Consider the following 21,373-nt stretch of genomic DNA (forward strand, 5'->3'; position numbering starts at 1 on the left):
AACATATCATTTTTTAAAGCTGTGTCATATGTACCATTATAAATTAACCAAGTCCCCCTTTTATCCTGACGCTGTGGAATGTGCTTAATGTTTTAATGGCACAGAACAGCAAGGTTTTTGCATCATCACATTCTTTACCCAGATCCCCAAATGTTGGGAAAACAACAAAACCAATTTTTCCCATCTGGTCACTCCATTTTTACATTCTTTTGAAGCCAGGACTTTCTCTGGAAACTGCAGGCTGTGTTCAGTTGCTCTCATGCTTCTCTCCAATCAGAGGACACAGCCAGAGACTCAGAAGTGTTACAGCATGACTGTCTGGAGCCAGTCTCTTTGGGATTGAATCCAAGTTCCACCAGTAATGAACTAACTGTGTGACTTTGGGCAGGTTGTTGCCATCGTTTCCTCATCTGAAATAGGGATGATCATATTACCCATTTCTTAGGATTTCTGTAAAGATTAAAAGATTTGAGACATATTTAAAATAGCAGCTGGTGTATCATGAGCTCTATATATGTATCTCTTGTTTTATATTATCACCATCATCATTACCATTTCACTTGAGTTTGCCGTGTTCCCAACCACAAATGGCTTCTCACAAAATAACACTCATGGCAAGTTATTGCTTTTGAAAGATTGGATGTTGGTGACATCAGTACCATGTCTTTAACCTGGAGGGATAGTTTTACAATATGACTTACTCTGTGTTTAGCTGTGAGAGGGCAGAGAGGTACATGTTGAACTGTGCAATATGCTAGTTTTTCTTATGATTGACTAAGAAGCTTTTCATACAGTTGCTGCCTTAAGCTTGGTTCCAGAAAAGTAAAAAGTGTATGTGACATGGTATATCAGAAAGGAGGGTAGGGTTTGCAAATTTATGGTGCCAGATTGTTGCTGATTATAAGTATTTTTGAGTTGGAGTAGCTGAAGAATCTGAAAGAGCAAGGTTTTGTTGAAAGCTTTGGTACCAGGACTTGATAGAGGGCCAAGACCTGTTAAACAAAGAAAACAGGAAAATTCCAGGAAGAAAGGTGTTCTGTGACCATGGAAATTTGAGTCAGTTAAATTATTTTTGGCAGTATAGTGACTACACTGGCAGTATAGTGGCTACATAAAACTTTTATTTCTGCCTTAAAGATTACTCTGTTGAAAGCATCTTGCCCCGCCAGTGGCAGTTGGAGGGACTGCTGGCTGTTCCTGTCCAAGGCCAGTGTTCAAGTTAACAGGCCATTAGCGAGCAGGGATACATAGTAGAAATTAGTTATTCTTGGAAACCTTTATTTACTTTTGGACGGTCTACTTGAGCAACTAATACTGTATCCTACAACCTTTGAATAATCAGCGTGTACAGGAAGACACCATCAGTACCTGTTTAATTATACGGACAGTAATGAATCCTTCTAGAAAGAAATTTTGCTGTGAGCTGTATTTTCAGCCACATTGGTCAAGCTCTTTTAACAATTACATTGCATTATTTTTTTCAGTCCAGTTTTTCCACAGTATGCACATTTAAAATCAGTTTCCATAGTGACATCTGGTGGTAGTTTTGAAATCCTAGAGAGTATGTTTGGAATGATAAATATTTTTATTTAATAGCTCCAGATTTCTAGCTTCTTTCAAATTTTTCAGCTCTATTAACAACTTTTCCTGAAAATGTCTTCATTGTATTCCTGAGATTGGAAAGCTAGGCATTTTTCGCTTCCGTCATGTTTCATTAAAGCCAAGAAATGATCTCTTATAACATTGCTGGGTGGTGCATGTATAACAGACTTGTCTAAACTTGTCTTCTGTGTTCAAAATATACAGCGTAGAATCACACAGCAGCATTCTTACCTTGTCTGCTGCTTGTGCGCTAAAACCTCTTGACAAGAAAGGTGTTATTTTTGCTTTAGCCATCTCACTGGCTTTTTCTTGTACAGCATTGATTGAGACTCTTTTCATCTGGCTGGAGGGAGCCGTGGTAGCCCTGGGCTATCACTTGTTTCTCCCTCACAGCCTGGGCTTACGGATCATCTAGTTGCTTGCATGCTATTGTTGCTCTCCCAGAAAGTGGAAAAGGAAATAAAAAATGGGAGCAGAGATGGCAGAGAAAGAAAGGGAGCTGAGAGAGGGGGAGCTATTTGAAGACAGGAGGAGAACCACAGGAAGTTAGCGTATGGATGTGTATATGTGCCGAATAAGATGCAGTATTATTGTGGGTATGTATTAAAGAGAAATAGCTTTAAAACTGGAGTTTAAGTATTTATAGTTTTGTTTGGTTCCTTAGAGAATTGTTTCAGGAAAAGTGAATTTATAACAAGTGTGCAAAAAAGTCGGAGTTACTGAAAGTTGGTTGGTAGAAGATCATGGATTGAGAGAAATGGGAGTGGGATGCAGTTTTGCGAGTGAACACAGTAGGTCGATTCACTTCCAGTGATGCCTAGGGGTCCTTAGTTGTTTTTTTCCTGTGTTAAAGGTACTAGTTAGAAGTCTTCATAATGGAATTTTGAAAATTTGTTTCTTTTTAATGAATTAAGGTAACGGAATGTACAGAAGAAATCCATCTGTACATGCTAGTTGTGGCTCTAGGAAGGACTGGGAAAAGAAGAGTGACAGGTGTAGGAATAAGGACTGAAAGAATAGACACTGCTCTGGCCAGGCTTCTAGGTAGTTGGTATGTTGGCCATCTCAGAAACTGGGACCCCCCGTAAGGAACGATCGGGATTCTGATGAGCCGTTGGTTAAGGAGGTGCCTTGCTCTAGATTCTCAACGTTCTGCCTGTTTAGCTTCTTAGAGTTGAGCAAATCATTTCAGCTCTTCTTAAAAACAAGTGAGTTGTACTTGAGGATTTCTAAAGGGTTGTCAGTCTCCAATTCTTGGTTTTGAAATGGCTAAGGCTTAGATCTACTAGTCTGTCTTCCCAGATTATCTAGACTGTTTCTAGCTGTTCCTGAACCTGTGGTCAGTTCTTCCTAGATTCAAAATGGGAGCTCAGTTTTGCCTGTTGCAAAAGTTTCTGCCTGGGGGTCTCGCAGGGATGTATCTTGTGACTGAGCAGACAGATTAAAAAGCAGAACACAAAATCCCTTTGCATAAGTATGGTCTTTTCCCACCTACTTTATGCTTTTAGAATAGTGCTTAGAATTAGAATCCGCAATTAAAATAGTGCTTAGGCACTAGCCCCTGAACCACTATGAAGTAGAGCCCTGGAATCGTTTCTTCTTTATTGTCCTTTAAATGTGGGGAAGACCCTTATCTCAGTAGTGGAAAACTGCTTGTAGCCTCTCATCATGGCAGCCCCCCACCCCGCTCCTTGGTCTCCAGCATCCTTGCTGCTGTGGAGTGTGTGACGATGATTCTGTGGCTAATGATGACAGTGTAGCCTGATGGTGAAGAGCCTAAGTTCTGGAGTCAGACTGTCTGATTCAAATCTCGATTCCACCACTTTATTGTTGACTAACCATGGCTGTGCTTCCTCATCACTGTAAGGCTTGGGCCGTTCGCTGACTTTATCTAAGCTTCTGTCTCCTCATTTGTGAAGCCACGATGAAAATCATGTGATTCCAGTGTTCTTTAAACGATTTAATGCATGTAAAGCACCTAGTGAAGTCCTTGACATACAGTAAGTCCTTGTATTATTAAATTATTATATATAAATACAGTAAATTTATTTGTATTATTATTTGAGCATTTTGGTTAGAAGTTATTCAGTATGTCCTCCTTTCCCTTTGGCAGTTAAAAATTCACTTTATTTCTTAGTTATCTATAAGCTGTAGTAATTTTGTTCTTTTTATAAGAACGTAATAATTAAAGTACATCAAAACATGAACATCTTAGCAATCACTATATGAAATATATATAAAAATGTACAGTTTAAGAATTCATGAAATATGAACATCACTTATGTATATTTAATTACTAATTAATACAATTCTAGTTTCTTCCATACTTGAGTAGAGCTACTTTGGAGTCTCACTTTGAACTGTTGGTAGTATCTGGAGATTACCTGGGACTTGGAAACTTTCCCTCCTGACTGTGGCTCAGAGGTCATGCACAGAAGGGTGTGGCTACCCCCTCAGTTGCTAGGTTGATTGGGGGAGAGGGGCTCTTCCCAGCAGAAAAATCCAGCCCATAACTGTACACTAGTCAGGACACAGACCAGACTCCAAGTGGAACTTGATGTAAAATAAATAACTGTTTTTGTCTGTGATTTAATTCTTATTATGTATTTGCATTTTCTACCTCTTTCTTTCCTTCCATCCTGACACTACAAGAAGCTATTGTATGTGAATGTTCACTTAATAAACTCCTTCTGAATACTGACATGCAAAAAAATGGACAAAGTATGAGCTTTGACTTGTCTTTTCAGAGTTTTCATGTTAAATTTTGTTGACTGAACTTTTGTCATACTAACAGTAAGACAGATGGAATTTTGGTGGCCCTGCAGTCAGAGATTCCTAGTGTTTGAGCTCCAGCTCTGCCATTTACTATGACCCTGGGAAAGTTCCTCATGACTCTTAATCTGAGTTTTTCATTCATGAAATGGGGATAATAACACCACATATATGGGCAGGTTGGATATAAGGAATGAATAAAATAATGCATGTAAGACAGTTATAGTACCTGACGTATCATAAAGACTGACAAAATTTTTCCTAGTTATTGTTATTAAATGCCTACAAGTGATGTTGAGAGGGACACAGTTTTTAAAAGTGGATAGCAGCATGAACTGTTGGAGGATTAGAACTCAAAAGAGGTGAATACAAGTACCACGTACCTGTCTTTAAATTTTCTAATAATACTTCACCTGCCAGATGAATTATGTTACATTTTAATGACATGGCAGAAACAAGAGAAGCATATGTACATTCATTTATTAATATGTAATCCTCTTAGAACTGTTCCCTGGCGTCCTTTGTATCGGTTGATGGGAGTGAGACAAAGAAAAACTGGAAAAGATTATTTTCACTTGGTTACTAAGGGCACACTCTTCTTTCAGGCTAAAACAAATATAATTTGGTGAACAGATTGAGTATGCATAGACTTATGTTCGGACCAGAGAAAAAGGAAAACGTGTTTGAGTTGTCTGCTGCATAGAGAGACCAGCTAGCTCCTTTTTTATTTAAGAGTTCTGAGGCTTTGTTCCATATTTCTAGGAGGAGATCCATTTTGAGGGTTTGCAAAGAAATAGTGAAGCAGTAGTTATAATGCTTCTGAATAGCAATACACATTCATTTTATGATAATCTATTTCACATTATAATATTTAGGTTTGCTGTTTGTAAGTTGTAAACCTTTTGGGGAGTGTTAGATATAATTATCTAACATTCAAAATAAATGAGGTTTTTCTGTGATATTAACCTCAAATAAGCAAATATTTAAATTTACATGATCAAGAAATATAGATGTATATATTTAGTTGAGATAAATACTGTTTCATTTTTGAGCACAGGTTAAATTGATATTTGTTATTTTTCCCATAGTATTTTGCGTTAAATGGGAAGCTTCAGTGATTTTAAAGTTGTAGGATTTCCATAGTTCAACCTGGATCATGTTGAACCCTAAAAATAGCGTTAATTCAGAATGATTATTGCACAAGAAAAAAATCCAGTGATGTATTTTGGGAAAGCCAAAGGACAGGTTTACACCATTGAATAAAAAGGTGGGATTTGCCCAAGAGAAATGGATATTTCCACTGTTAATCATCCTGAGAATACGTTAATCTTGAGATTAAATAAGATTTCGCGTGGTTTCAGTGGCTGGGCCAAAACATTACAGACATTCTAACTTTTTTTGTAATTTTATAATTCCATCTCTTACTAGTTGACTTAATGAGAAAGGTGTCCTAGTTTGGATCCCATTTGAGGACTTTTCTGTATCAACCAGTTAATATATCCATTCATTTTTGTTCATTCATTTAATAAATAATTATTGGGCTTTGGGTAATGTGCTGGGTAAACGGGCATTTAGAAGGATGTGGTCTCTGCTCCTGTGGAGCTTATAATGTGGTAGGAAAATTTATATTTTTTGCATCCTGGTTGTCTTGCCATTAGCTTAAGGTGATTAAAAGAAACTGACGGGTTTCAGGACACAAGAGACCATATTTGCCCATTCATTTCTTTGGGTTGTTTTGAGACTTAAATAAGATAATAGTTGTAAAGTGCCCCACATAGTGCCTGGCACCTAATACTAATAATGACAAATATTTTATAACCAATATTACGTGCCAAGTGCTATATTCTAATCATTATATGTGTTCATTTCATCAACCTAGGAACACACTACTCTTATTATTCCATTTTATAGGAAAGGAAACTGAGGCACAGAGAGATTAGACAATTGGCTTAAGATCGCACCGCTGTGACACAGAAGCCTTCCATAAGGCTTAAGTCATAAGAGTTGTCATTTAGGCTGATGCTTTCTCAGAGTGACTGTTGGCGGTGATGGTTGACAGGCTACTTCATGCTTCTCTTCTTCCTCCTCTAGGTGTTATAGAGACTTCAGGTCGACTGGACCGCGAATCCACCTCCCATTACTGGCTAACGGTCTACGCATCTGATCAGGGCGTCGTGCCCCTTTCCTCCTTTGTAGAGGTCTATATAGAGCTGGAGGATGTGAACGACAATGCGCCGCAGACTTCAGAGCCTGTTTATTATCCGGAAATAATGGAAAACTCTCCCAAGGATGTGTCTGTGGTCCAGATTGAGGCATTTGATCCAGATTCTAGCTCTGATGACAAGCTGACATACAAAATTACAAGCGGAAATCCACAAGGATTTTTTTCAATAAATCCTAAGACAGGTATGTGTTAATATTATGTATGAAATATTCATGCTTATATGCTCTTGATATGGGGAAATTTAAGAATTGTTTCTTTATTTGCCACTTTTATTTAGTTTTTGATAAATCGTTTCCCTTTTGAGTTACTCAAGACAAGGCTTTATTCCCTTATGAAAATTTTATCCCCAGTTTTTTTTTCCTTTGAATTTGCTTTTATAAAACTGTTTTTCTCATTAGTAGAGTTTCACTTGCAGGTTAAAAAGCAAATATTGTAGTTTCATTAATAGTTCCTAAATTAGTGATACATTTTAAACTTAACCGCAAATTCTACTGCTGCTAAATTTTCCAAACTCTACTTTTTATGAAAAACATCAAGAGTTTATTTCACAATTCACAGTGGTTTTTTTTTTTTTTTTTTTAATGTTGTTTTGGAATTTTTCCTTAGAGCAGTGCTATGTCTCTTTAGGCAGTAGAGGATCCAGATTAAATAATTTTCAGTTTGGGAGCAGTTACTTTCTTGAACTCATACCTCAAGTTTTCCTTCTAACTGTTTTCTCCTCTCAGTGTCTGAACCCTTTTTCTAAGTAGGTAGCTCCTTGACTCCAAAATCCTCTTCCAAAATCCTTATAAACTTCAAATATTTATTTTTTTACATTTGATAATGCATCAACTTTTTTCTGAAGTCTTGGTTCTCTTTTTTACTATTTCACACACACACACACACACACACACACAGGTTCAACATAGCTATCATTTGTGTAGTGAAAAGTTAGCTATCATTTATACATGAAAACTTTACAAGTGGAGGGTTGCACTCTGATTTCTTGATCAGAGTTAAACCAAGAACCACCGCATGACACTGAGAGGACAATTTATTTGTAGGAACATAAAACTTCTCATGAAGTAGATCACTGGCCTTTGAACCCAGATTTTCGGTGATTCAGTACTTTTTCATAGGATCCAGTTACAGATTCTAAAGTGGTAGATTTATAATTTGCATGCCTCTATCATGTCTTTGCTCATTATGTCTTATTCTGAGGGCGCTGGCCTGTTCAGTTACTGGGTTGTCTTTTTGATATGTCAAAGAAATAATATACAAAAACCAAAGTTAAGGAGGCATTCTCAGCTTCCTTGCCAGTTTTTTTTTTTTTTTTTGGTGCAATTCTTATTTCATAATTTCCTTTGTTGAACTTAAGAGGAAGCAGTTCTTGAGGTGGAAGGAAGCTTGAGTTCAATATCTGTACCAAAATGCCTGTAGAAAGATAACCTGATAAGGGAACATGTGTGTATGTAATATTTTGTGTCTTAAAAAGTACATTAAAATGTTAGTTTTTAAACCTCTTGTCACCATATTCCAACCTATCATATAGACTGTCTTTCTTGATTGCTACAAGTCAACAAGATTTATTTTGACTGTATTAGGCTTTACTTTTTCCTTGAGATAATTATGCCATTATAATTATATAAGTTAGAGCTACTGTGGGGAGCCTTGATACCCTGGTCATCTCAGGCCTCTGAAATGATGATGACACTGCTGTTGTGTTATGTCTTGTAGAAATGGGATTAATGTGGCATTGCTACTCTCTTTATGTCTATTCTGACAACTCTTTTTTTTTTTTTTTTTTTTGCGGTACATGGGCCTCTCACTGTTGTGGCCTCTCCCATTGCGGAGCACAGGCTCCGGACGCGCAGGCTCAGCGGCCATAGCTCACGGGCCCAGCTGTTCCGCAGCATGTGGGATCTTCCCGGACTGGGGCACGAACCTGTGTCCCCTGCATCGGCAGGTGGACTCTCAACCACTGCACCACCAGGGAAGCCCTATTCTGACAACTCTTTAAAAGAGATGTCTGCCGAGACTTCTAAGCTCTTCCTTATCTTCAGGGAGTAGAAGTCCCTTTCAGGAGTCCATAGCTAGCTCCCAGACCCCTGGGTGGGTAGCATATGCATCCTGCTGATAGGATAGCAGGGGAAAAGCCATGAGACTACAGAGAGGTTTTATTTTTATATGAGTTGAAGGCAGATAGTAGTGGAAAATAACCATAGTTAGCACTCAGGAATATTTGTTATGAAGTATGTAATAAACTGTGTGTTTAATAGAGAAATTTGATCATTCCACAAGTCACCTGAAGTCTCTAAAGACTGAGAAATAACCATATTTTAGCATGGGCATTATAAAAGAATATAGTAAATACAGCCTCAGTATTATTGGGGGCCAGACTGTGAAAGCTGGTGAAAGACAGCCTGGTGGAAGAAAGTTCCTGTGATGCGCTGACCCATCAGACCACCTGCGGACCCTAAATCATGTTACTTGATTATTAATGGCGGAGCGAGAAAATCACTGGGCTGGAAATCAGGAGATGTGGACAGTAGTGAGGCTTTACCTCTGGGATCTTGGAGAAAACTGGCTCCCAGGTCCTCACATCTTGTGACTAGCGCTGAGCATTTCTGCAGGCCTGTTAAGGCGAGTGCGTGCATGCGTGCTCAGCGTCACTTCCAGGAAGGATGCCACGGCCTCTCCCACTTGCAGGTGTTAGTTACCTTTGCTCTGTTAACTCTACATGAGATAACCAAGGTCTTAGTAGATTGACAAATCTGTGCCTCTCCTCTGGATAAACAAATTTGACAAGGTAAAATGCGTCTGCTTGCCCCTTAGTGGTAAAGAGAAATTTAGGACCCTGGTGATGATCACAACATCCAGCAGACTGGAGAAAGCCGGAATTCATTGCCATTCAAATTGTTTGTTTACACTCGAGCGTTTATTGAGCTTCTCCTGTGTATCCAGCATGTTAAGAGATGCTTTGAGAGTATGTAGTCTACGTAAGTGAAATAGCAAAGAGAGACAGGTGGGTGTGAGATGTGTGCCCAGGTGCTAGTCAGTGTCTCTGGAGGAACTGTGGAACTGATGATGACTCATGTGGTGGTGTAGTTAGGAGGATGAGGCCCCCTGGAAAAGTTAGTGTGCTGATTCTGAAAGTAGTAAAGTGGATGGGTGGACAAGAGGGTAGGGGATGTTCTTCAAGTTGGGACAGTTTGAAGGAGTGGTGAGGCCAAGAGATCGAGTTAGATGAGTGTGTGAGAGAAGGGCTATGCTTGGTGGAAAAGCATAAATACCAGAAGAAGGGTTAAAGGATAATATTTACGCTATTTTTATAAATAATGACCTAATTTGGAGAGTCTGCATACAGTCCCTTGGCATGTTTTGTATAAACTTAAATCAGATGACCTCACTAAGTCCTTTTGGAGAGGAGGAAACATCCCTCCCGACCTTTCTCTCCTTTTGTCATAGTATGACGCGTAATTTAAAAAACAGAACAGAAAACCTTGCTAGGACTGGGTTTGATAATCTGAATGGGGGATTCTCAACGACAAGTTTGGATGAACATTTTTAAATGTATTTTGTGTTCTGATCAAAGTTTTTGTGCCTGGAACTGCCTTTCTGTCTGCATCTCAGATGGTTCCTCCGGTGTTGTTTCTAAGGGGTGGTGGGTGGCAGGGTGTTTCCTTTTACAGAGGGTACAAGCAAAAGAGACTTGATTCATTTTCCTTTCCTGACACACACACTTTTGTTGACACCAGAAATTCTTATAACATCGTTTGTTTGATTATGTTCAGTATCAGGGTAAATTTGCTTCTTTTAACAAAAATTGTGCGGTTGCTCGAGGTGGGAGAGAGACAAGAGCCTAGAGTGTTGGGCTGTCCGAGCCCTGACTGCCCAGCTCCTGCAGACACATACGTCGCAGCTTCCTTTGCAGAGTGTCAAGGACAGAGAAGAAGGAGGGCCCCAAACAATGGGGACCAGTGTGCACTCACAGGCTTCATTCTCCACGAGTAACCTCAGCAAAGTGGAGCAACCTCAGCAAAGTGTCTTTTTAGTCATTGTTATCAATTTGAACTTTTGAGGCCTGATATGTAACTTAAAACTGGCATATAATTTTCAAGTGTTCACTTGGGGCTTGTATGTGCTTTAGAAAAGACCACACTTTTATTCCCTTACCTCTGTGTTGGTATTTTCCAGGTTTTGGACACGAAGCAAGTATTGCTCTTTATTTTAAAAGTTTTATTGAAGTGTAATTGACATATAATAAATTGCACATAGTTAAAGGCTGCAATTTAATGAGTTTTCACATAGCTATCCAACACTGAAACCATCACCACAGTCAAGCAGTGAACCTACCTGTTGCTCCCCAAAGTTTTGCCATGCCTCTCTGTATCCCCTCCCCGATACTGCTCTCTGCTCCCACCCCCAGGCAACCACTCATCTGCTTTCGGTCACTGTGTATTAGTTTGTGCTCCCTAAAATTTTCTACAATTAGACTCACAGAGTGTATACTATTTTTTTTTTTTTGGTAAAGATTCTTACACTCAGCATATTTACTCTGAGATTCATGTACGAAGTGAGTACCAGAGCCCATTGAAATAATTCATACCAGCCAATTCTAAACCTGCTCGTGCTGAGTCACCTTGTCCTTTCTGTGGAAACCACAGGAAAGGCTCTTGTGCATGCTTTCTCCTTGCTCCTTCAGCCTCCTGACCGACCCCAGTGCAGGCTCGTGTGGCCCTGTGCGGTGCGCGTGGCATGCCCTCTTATCTCGGGTGTTGTGAATAAGAAACTGTCTTTTCAGTGACAGTGGTCTCCTGATCTGGTGGCCTCACCATTCTTTAATAATAAAACCTACATTTTAAAACACTTTGGGGAAACTACTATTTGTCATTTCTTTTACTCATATCCAAACAAGAATACATTATTTTTTCTTTTTACATGGGTAGTAGCATACTGTATACAGTGATAAACATCTTGGGTTTTTCCCTTAACAGTATTATTAGTATTAGAGGCTGTGCCTTAGAAAAATTACCACATTATTATAAGAATATAGGTACATATCCATGTACCTGTCACCACCCATTTCACCGATCCACTGATTTTATATTGTCTAGTAAATTTTTTTTTTTATCTTCTCATTCATTGAGGTAGATCTTCCTGTGTGGGAACAAATACTCTGAGAAATTTTTATGGGTAAAAATAAATTCATCAGAAATGTGTATTAAGTAGAGGCATGCTTTTTGAATATATGAGTATGTTTGTGGATGTGATTTCCGTGTGTCTGCGTGAGCATCTTCAAAGGGTTTAGCTTCTTTCGACAACTGTTGAATCTGTTTCCATCTACTTGAAATTTTAAATGGTTTAAAACCTTTATTGAGGCTGTTTCAGCTTACTGTTTTCTTAGCTTTTCCTTTATCAATTCTGTAGAGTTAAAATTTCATATATTTTGGAGGCTGATCTTTACTCTAAATCTCTTCTCATTATCGGATCTGGAGCATGTTGCACTGTTGGAATCTTGTAAGCCACACTGGTTCTCTCTCTTTGGGCTGATTTCCAAAGGCTGTCTCATGCCTGTCACCTTTGAGAGTTGAGTTTGAAGGAGACAGCCAAAGAGGGAACCAGCAAACCTTGGCTTTCCCTCTTTTGCTACTCTTCTGTGCTATTTCTGGTCTTTCTTTTACCACTCTTCCAGTCTTGACCTCACTTTTAGATCAGGTTGGAATAAAACTTTCTCTCAGAGCCAGAAGGGCAGTGACACATGTAGCTTATTATGCACATTGCACTTTATGTATTAAAGCAACCTCACATACTTAATCTTTACAAGAAACCCTGTGAGACGAGTAGAGATTACAAATGCCAAGAGTCTGCTGTCTTCCCCATTTTTCAAGTAATTATATGACTTCAGAGAGAGGTGAAGGCCACCCGAGGTCAGAGCCAGAAGGACGCGGGTTTCATAACTGCTACTTCTGGGTGCAGGATCCCACATTCACTTGATTTGCTTTTGGGTTTGTGATGTAAATGTGGTTTGGGATCCGGTTTTTCTTACCTTCTCTGTTTTTTGTGTTAAGGAATTTCTGAATTATATGATGGTTGCTTTTTAGGCTAATCTTATTTCTAGTGATATTTTCAGACCAAAAAGCACGAAGCTTGTAAGTAACACTAAGTGTTTAAACTTAGTCTTATTAACCGTGTACTGCAAGGATCGTTAAACGTTTTCTGTGAAGGGCCAGGTATGAAATATTTTAGCCTTTGCAGGCCATACAGCCTCTGTCACAGCCACTCAGCTCTGTCACTGTAGAGCGAAAGCAGCCCTAGACAACATGGAAATGAATGAGTATGGCTGTGTGCCAATAAAACTTTATTTATGGACGTTGTAATTTGAATTTCATACACTTTTCATGTGTCACAATATATTCTTTTGTTTTTTTTCTGGTCATTTAAGAATATAAAAGCTGTTCTTAGCTTGTAAGCCATACAAAATCAGGTTGGCAGTAGTTTTCTCACCCCTGATATAGTGATGTATTTACTAGTTGGGCTGGCTGAATTGTTGATTTATTTCTGAGGTGGTAGACTATTTAATATTCCTGAAGTAAAAATTAAATTTATTTCCCATTGCTCTAAGCAGTGAATACTTAAAAAAGATGAGAGCTGTGTTTTGCTTCTCCAGGTTATTAAAATTATTCTTTAAAGAATAGTAGTAGAACATTAGTTACCAAGGTTGAAATATGAGAAAAGATTTATTTTCATTCATTTGTTTACATGTAGGATTATTTTATGTTCAGCATAAGAAATGTTTTTTAATTGCAGATAGAGTGATATATATGTATATATATATAAAATATATACATACATACATACATATACATATATATGTAGTAATCCCTAAAGCATGGGAAAGTCATAAAATGCTGTAATAGCTAATAGGTATACTGGGTAACCATCCATCTTCTAGTCCACTATCACATTACAACTACTTTTTTCTCAATCAAAGTAAATGGCATTTTATTGTGGCTGGAACGGAGGCTGAACAAAGTGCAATAGGAAATAGCTATAGCTGCAAACAACTTCCAAGGGTTTCCGGTAACATTTGATAGCTGCACAGGAAGGAAATGAAGGGCCAGTCGCTTTACAATGGCAGGAATTCATTTTAAAAAAAAAAAGTTTACTCATTTGTAGTCTTTTCCCAAATATATGCAAATATTAAGGAAGACTCTATAGATCTTTCTGCCTGTTCCTCCTGCTTATTTTTTATTTTACCGTGAAGTATGTTATCCTTAAAGTCTAAAAGAAGTCAAGTTTTATGCACTGCTTTTTCTGCACACGTTAAAATAGATGATATGCTTTTTCTCCGAAAATCTGTTAACCTTGAATCCTTAGGTTAAATTCTTTCAAGGGGTATTCTGTTTTTTTTAATGTTGCTGAATATCATTTGCTAAAATTATTTTAAGTACCAGTATTTTAAGATTTTGCATTTAAGTGCCGAAGTGAGATTAGCCTTTTTTGTCAACATGATGTTAACTTTATAAAATGGGTTGGGTTTCTTCCCCTCCCTATCTCTGCTATATCTGACATTTATAGGAATGTTGAAGGCAATTCCTGGTAAATTGCATTTGGCTTTTGCTCTTATGTTTATCTTATGTTTCAGTGCCATCCATTTTCAATGAGAAACAGCTAGTTAAGACAGAATTAAAACCAGAAGAGAAGTCTGGAGATTTCAGGGTGCAGATTCTTTCTCAGCCACTGCTTGTGTGACTTTAGACTGGTCATTTGATTCATTCTTTTAGGGTTTTCTGTGGGACTCTGAAAGTTTGAACTAAATGAGTTCTGAGCGCCCTTCCAGCCTTGACAGTGTATGAATAGAATTCCATTTTTGGCTCCAAGCCTAATCCTGCCGGCACCAGGACTGCAGTGACAAACAATAGCTGTTCAAATGGCGGCAGCTGCCCAGAGAACTCCAGACAGGCTGTAGTTAAATGCAGTCTTGGAACACCACCTAAATAAAGACAGCGCAGCACTGCAGAGGATCGCTGAGCTCGTGGTCTAAAGCTCCAAGGGGATGGCCGTTGAGTGATAACTATAGGAGAAATTGGAAGTTTGCTCTTGGCCTACAAGGCAATCTGTATTTTTAGATGCGAGCCGGTGGGTAGCAGGGCCCACCTCCCTGCCTGTCTTTCCAGGTCTGCTCTGCCTTTTCACTGCGGCGCTCGTCTTGCCTGTTCTGTGGACATTCAGTCCTGGCTCAATCCTGGTGAGCAGGTCCTGGAGGGTCAGGACAGAACCAAGCATGATACAGAGTATGTGATTACTGCTTAATATGTATTCTCCAGTTGACTGATTTTAAAAATCAGCGAAATTCATATGATTTCCGTTTCACCTGTTGGAAGAGGAGTCTTAGAAGTTTGAACAGGAAAACAATGTCCTTGGTTTAGTTTCTGTCCCTCCTCCTCCTGTGGTATCCTCTATCTAGCCACTGTCCAGACCTCAGGACTTCAGCTGTGCTCTTTGTAAATTACAGTAAACAGGCTTGTTCTGAGAACATTTTCACTTTATTAAAGCTGGTTAGGTACAGATCTGTAGAATAGAATGTCCCATGAAAAAGTATTTGTCATGTGCTACATGGAATTCAACAGTTAATGTCTCCTGCTTTCCTGTCTCACTGTCTTTTGCTTGCTTTAATACTTTATTTTAAAAATTAGAATAATTAACAGTTACTACTAATAATTACTAATATATTGCCTCCTTTATTTTCCATACATTTGATGAGTCTCTGTAGTTCTGTGATAGCTTCACCAACTCAAAGCAGGCTGTATTTCAATAGTGCATCATGGAAATTTTTTTAAAAATTACTCAGGAGTCTGAAGTTTAGAATACATATCCCATAAATTTCTAAAACTTTTTTTTTTTTATGGTACGCGGGCCTCTCTCTGTTGTGGCCTCTCCCGTTGTGGAGCACAGGCTCCAGACACGCAGGCTCAGCGGCCATGGCTCACGGGCCCAGCCGCTCCGCGGCATGTGGGATCTTCCCGGACCCGGGGCACGAACCCGTGTCCCCTGCATCGGTAGGCAGACTCTCAACCACTGCGCCATCAGGGAAGCCCTCTAAAACATTTTTAACTTCTGACCTCTTACAGCTTCTATATTTTATATAGTTTATGTTAATTTTTGATAGTAGGCATTTTGCTTTTTTTTGGTTTATTTTTTGTTTTAAGCTTGTATGTAAGAGGAATGAGAGGTTATCATGGCTAAAATAGAAAGGATTGTTTTGGCCAGTGTAGGGTGAACACAGGTAAATTATTCTGACTAAAGAGAATATTTTATTGAGTAAATTATTTCTTGAAAACTATTTTTTAAATTATTGTTATTGTACCCTGAGGCCCATGTTGCTTGTTGAATAAACTCTTAAAAGAACAGAGAGAAATTGTTTAGGTTTGTTCAGAATAGAAGAGTCTTTTCTATCTTGGTCATTAGTTGAAACAACTTGTGACTAATTGTGACTTTGTATTTTATAGGTATTAAACCAGTATTTATACTTATTGTTCATCAGATTACTAAAAAATATTTTTTCTTACTTCATTCTGTTATGGAAACAACTTGTGACTAATTGTGACTTTGTATTTTATAGGCATTAAACTAGTATTTATACTTTATCATCAGATTACTAAAAATATTTTTTCTTCATTCTATTATGGAAGAGGAAAGAGTATGAGAGATAATATATTTAAAAATACAACTGAGGTACAATTTGGGGCATATTTTATGTATTATATAAAAATAAGATTTAGTTCATTTGTGGTTCTCAGCCAGAGATGTTCAAGAGGTCCTCCCAGAGGTGAGACAGCCTGTTTCTCCTTCCTTTTGAGGAAAAGCATATAATGAACTTGGATAATCTGGAGCATTTGGCACTTTCCTACCCCAAATTATCTTTGGGCAGACATTTTTTTAATCCTCTGCCTTTTAATTTGTCTTGTATATAGAATGATACCCTATATAAAGTCATAAGACATTTCAAATGAAGACAGTAATAAAACATAGAAAATAAGATGAGTGGTTATCTTTAGATTATGCAATTATTTGCCATTCTTACCTAATTCTTCTTTTTTTGGTATTTTTTCAGTACTTTTGTTTGCTATTCAAATAAAAAGGTGTATTAATTTTCTAAGGCTATTGTAACAAATTTCCACACATTGGGTGGCTTAAAAAAAAAAGAAAAGAAATTTATTCTCTCACTGTTCTAGAGGCCGTACGATCAAAATCAAAGTGTCGGCAGGGCCACAATCCCTTTAGAGTCTCTAATGAAGAATCCTTCTGGTGCCTCCTGGCATTTCTTGGCTGGTGGCAGCATTGCTCCAGTCTCTGCCTCCACCTTCCCTACTTCTGGGTATTTCAAACCTCTCTCTGTGTTTTTCTCTTAAAAGGATACTTATTGATTTTAGGGCCCATCATAAATTTAGGGTGATCTCATCTTGAGATCTTGAGAGGCTGTTTTTCCAAATAAGGTCCTAGTCACAGGTTTCAGGTTGGACGTATCTTTTGGAGAGAGGCCACCATTCAACATACTACAAAAGGCATTTCCAAAAAGAAGGGAAATATGCTGTTAAATGGAAACTGCCATTTAGATCATTTTGTTTTACATTGGAAAGGCTACAGTTCACTTCCGTTCTAGGAGGATTTAATGATTTGGGTCAGTAGTTGCAGATTTGTCAGGAAAATTCTGGGAGATGTTTTAGGCTTAAGTAACTTCAGAGCAGTTGGAATCTTCACGTGGACTCTCATGGCCATTTCTTTGAAGTAGCATTTCTGCAACGTTAATTATGGTTCTTAAGTACTGTTTCTCTCTCCTAAATCCCTAGTCTTGTTAACGTTTTTCTGTATCTCAAGTGGTGTTTTTGAGAAATGGATAATATACTTTGTTCCAGAATATGGCCAGTAGTGATAATTACAGTGACTAAAAGCAATTCTGTGTTTAGGAAATTATTAAAATATTTAGTAATTTAAATTAAATTAAAATTTAATTAATTGGGCATGGATTTTTTTTTTTCTATTTTTGTGAGCTCTTGGCCCAAGGTGGTTGGCGTGGGATGGATTGCCACATAACCTGGAAACCTCTGAAATTGTGTGAGCTGGGTCCTCACGGATGGAGGTCCTGATGCAGTGGCTCTGATGTGGGGGTGGGAAAGTGGGTTTAGCTATCATTCCTCGTGATTCTGGTGCTCACTTCCGGTTGTAAATGGCTGCAGCCACAGAGACTTCTGAACACTTTCTTTGGTAAGAATTCAACTCTAGTTCCAATTGTGCGGCTGACTCTGACCTTCAGGAATTAATTTAACATTCGTGGACCATATTTCCTTGTTTTTAAAAAAATATTTATGTATGTATGTATGGCTGCGCTGGGTCTTCGTTGCTGCACGCGGGCTTTCTCTAGTTGTGGCCAGAGGGGCTACTCTTCGTTGCAGTGTGTGGGCTTCTCTTGTTGCGGAGCATGGGCTCTAGGCATGCGGGCTTCAGTAGTTGTGGCTCATGGGCTCTAGAGCACAGGCTCAGTAGTTGTGGTGCATGGGCTTAGTTGCTTCATGGCATGTGGGATCTTCCCAGACCAATTGAACCCGTGTCCCCTGCACTGGCAGGTGGATTCTTAACCACTGCGCCACCAAGGAAACCCCCCTTGTTTTTTAAAGTTCAGGATTTGGTCTAGAAGATTTTAAAAGACCTTCTGACTAGCAAACTTAGTTTTTACAGTGAGAGGACACTTTAGAATGTATGGTACATTTCATTAAAATTTAGTTTCAAAAACATTTTAGAAAAAATTATAAGAGATATGCCACTGTAATGTTTCTAAGAAGTTTTATTTTTTACATACACGGCCGGATGCTTCAGAGTTCTTAGAAAATCATTTGAGACTTTCCAGCTTGAGATTAGTGTTCAACCAGTAAATGTTTCTGTATCCTTTCACGCTGACCTTTAAAATATTTTAATGTTTAAATTTCTTTAAATAATATACTTGTTAATATAGAAGTGTATGACATAAAAAGTTAAGGTGCCCTCCTCTCTACCTTTCTTCTTTGGCCCACCTGTTCCCAGGAGTAACTACAGGTAATAATTTGGGGTTTAACCTTTTATGAAGGTGTGTACGCATATTACACATCATATATATGTATGTATGTATAGTCTTTGGGGGTTTTATAGTACTTGTCTAAAAGTTGCTTGAGCAATACGTTTCACAGTGTCCTCACTGGGATGTTACAGGTGTTTTATTGTAATGGTCTTTGGTGTTGCTGATTACTAAAGCACACTCAATGTCCTGGGGACAAGCCCTGCTAAAGTAAGGCTTGAACGTAGAAAGATGGAAATGGAATTTCCAGATCACGGTAGTAACAACTATTGAAGAAATTACGCTGTCCACACTGAAGACACCTAAGACTTTAAATACTCTCTTTACCGCCAACTGTGCCACCATGAAAGTTCTTAAACTTAGTGAAGAACAGAATAGATTCAAGTGTTTCAGAAAAATCAGTGGGGAAAACAGTTGAAAATAATACACCCAAAGTGCATGCTTACAGTCAAGGCTTAGTCAGAATAGGGCTGTGATTAATAAAACATTGTGAAAAAGATACAGAGGTACAAGGGCTGTTTCCTTAAGGAAATTGTATGCTTTTGAGGACAAGGGCCTTGTCTTGGCTTTTATATGTGTGTCTCAGAAGGACATATTTGGGGAATACATTCTATAAAATAAGTTGAATAGCATAGTTCAGACTGAACAAGTGGGTGATTTTGAGCTAGCGAACTTTATGACATTATTATTGCTTATAAACATACATTTCATTAATTTTTGGTTTTAGCAAGAGTTCACCAAAAGCAAAAATGTACATTGGTAAAATCATGATTCTTGAAAAGTCATTGTTAAACACAGAGACTCTTGATTTTTAGGTGTTCACATGCATCTGTAAACTGATAAAAGCAAACCAGGCTTCCTCATCACCAGCTGAGCCCAGTGAGGAGACTAGTAAGAGGGAGGGGGCAGGAGGAAGGGGGCTTTGTTGGAGCAGTATCAGTGTGTCAAAATCTTGCAAATTTTTGCTTTTCTCATTGTTAGATGCTTACAAAATTTGGATTTTGGTAACAAATACATTTGCTATTGAAATATTGCTTCAAATTTTAACTACAGGAAAAGATTTTGACTATTGTAGTTGTTAAAGTTTGGGGGTTTGACATATATAATTTGAAATTGGAGACTCTCCAAAGGAGTAGAGATGATTTGTGACAATTTGAATTATTTAAATTAATTTAAAAATTCAGCCTTTCGGACACACTAGCTACATTTCCAGTGCTCGGTGGCCATGTATGCTGGGGGCTACCATATCAGACAGTGCCAATTGTAGAACTTGTCCATCATTGCAGAAAGTTCTGTGGGATGGTGCTTCTCTGGCACATATGATGCTGTAGTTCATGCATTACTATAAAATAAGCCAAAGGATAAGAAGGCCAAAGGTGTTGCAGGGGTTAGACAAAAATAATCAGAGTAATGGGAAATGTTAATTAGGTGAGCAAACTTTTGTTTTCTTCCTTGATCTTTCCCCTTCCTCTGCTTATTTTCAAGTAGAATAGTTGGAAAATGATTCAAAGTAAATTTCCTGCCAAGCAAGGTGAACACATGACCACGCAACTTTTTTTTTTTTTAGAGCCAGGACCTTTTCTTTCACAGTTTTGGTTCTTCAAAAACTGCAGATTGCAAGTTATTTTCTCTCTCAGTGCAGTTGGACCTTAATCCTACTCAGAAATCCTTTTTTTTTTTTTTTCTTCTCCTGCTGCCATCTAGTTTCATTCATAGTGCTGACGTTTCAAACCCTTTCTTCCAGAACCAAAGCCTTCCGTCCCTCCTTGGCTTCTCTCATTCTTCATGTGGCTTTCAGGCTCCGGTGCTCTGTGTTTACTGAACTCCCGTCTCACCCCTTTGCTCGATGACGTTGAGTAAGCAACTTAATCTCTGAGCCTGTAAAAATGTTAATTCATTTATTATGGTACAGATACTGCCATATATATATACATATGGATTGAATGAGATAATACATTTAAATCTCATAGCACAATACCTGAGCATTTAGTAAGCCAAATAACAATTAGAGATGAGCTCATCTGAGGCATTAGTTGACTTTTGCTTTAGAGCAAACCATCCTAATACTCAGCGGCTTAAAGCAACCACCATAATTTAGTTGAAGGTTCTGCTGGGCAGTTCTGATCTTGGCCAGGCTTGGCTGCTCTATCATGTAGTGCTGGTCTCACTTGGCTGGTTGGCTTGAGGTTGGCTGGTCCCCGGGTGGCCCCACTCACATATTGGCTGGTGGGTTGGTTGTCTCTTGGAACAACAGAGATGACCAGACATCATCCAAGCAAGTTCAAACTTCCTTGGAATCCAGAGCCCTCAGCAAGGACCTGTGCTCTTTTCTATATGTGCCCTACATTCTCATCTACCTCACTGTTTCTTGAATGTAGTCTTTGCCTTCTGGACCTTGTTTCTTGAAAACAAGAGTCAATCTTAATCATCTCTGCGTTCTGAGTGGACAGCACAAAATAGTTGAATGAATGCATAAATACAGTTTTGCCGATGTGGACTATTTCGTTATCTTCACCTACTAATCCCATAAGTTCACCTTTACGTGCCGCCTACCTAGTGAAGTCCATTTGATCTCTTGAACTTTGGGAAGTTTGGAGGTGGTTTTTGGTATTGATTTATAAGAAATGTCGAATATTAAAATCTTACATTAAAGCATTATAGTTCATCTAACATTCTGTCTTAAA

At 38.4% G+C, this 21,373-nt stretch overlaps 1 protein-coding gene across 4 annotated transcripts in view; it reads left to right on the forward strand.

Moving 5' to 3' along the window:
• The window catches only part of FAT1 (FAT atypical cadherin 1), a 120,468-nt gene that overhangs the window by 48,546 nt on the left and 50,549 nt on the right, over positions 1-21,373 (forward strand). For all 4 annotated transcript variants that reach the window (XM_067721513.1, XM_067721514.1, XM_067721515.1 and 1 more), the window contains exon 3: positions 6,466-6,780. In XM_067721513.1, the coding sequence (XP_067577614.1) occupies positions 6,466-6,780 (315 nt within the window). The remainder of the gene's footprint in view (positions 1-6,465; positions 6,781-21,373) is intronic.

This window comes from Pseudorca crassidens, chromosome 21 (assembly GCF_039906515.1).
Source record: "Pseudorca crassidens isolate mPseCra1 chromosome 21, mPseCra1.hap1, whole genome shotgun sequence".
In the NCBI taxonomy this organism is placed as follows: Eukaryota; Metazoa; Chordata; class Mammalia; order Artiodactyla; family Delphinidae; genus Pseudorca; species Pseudorca crassidens.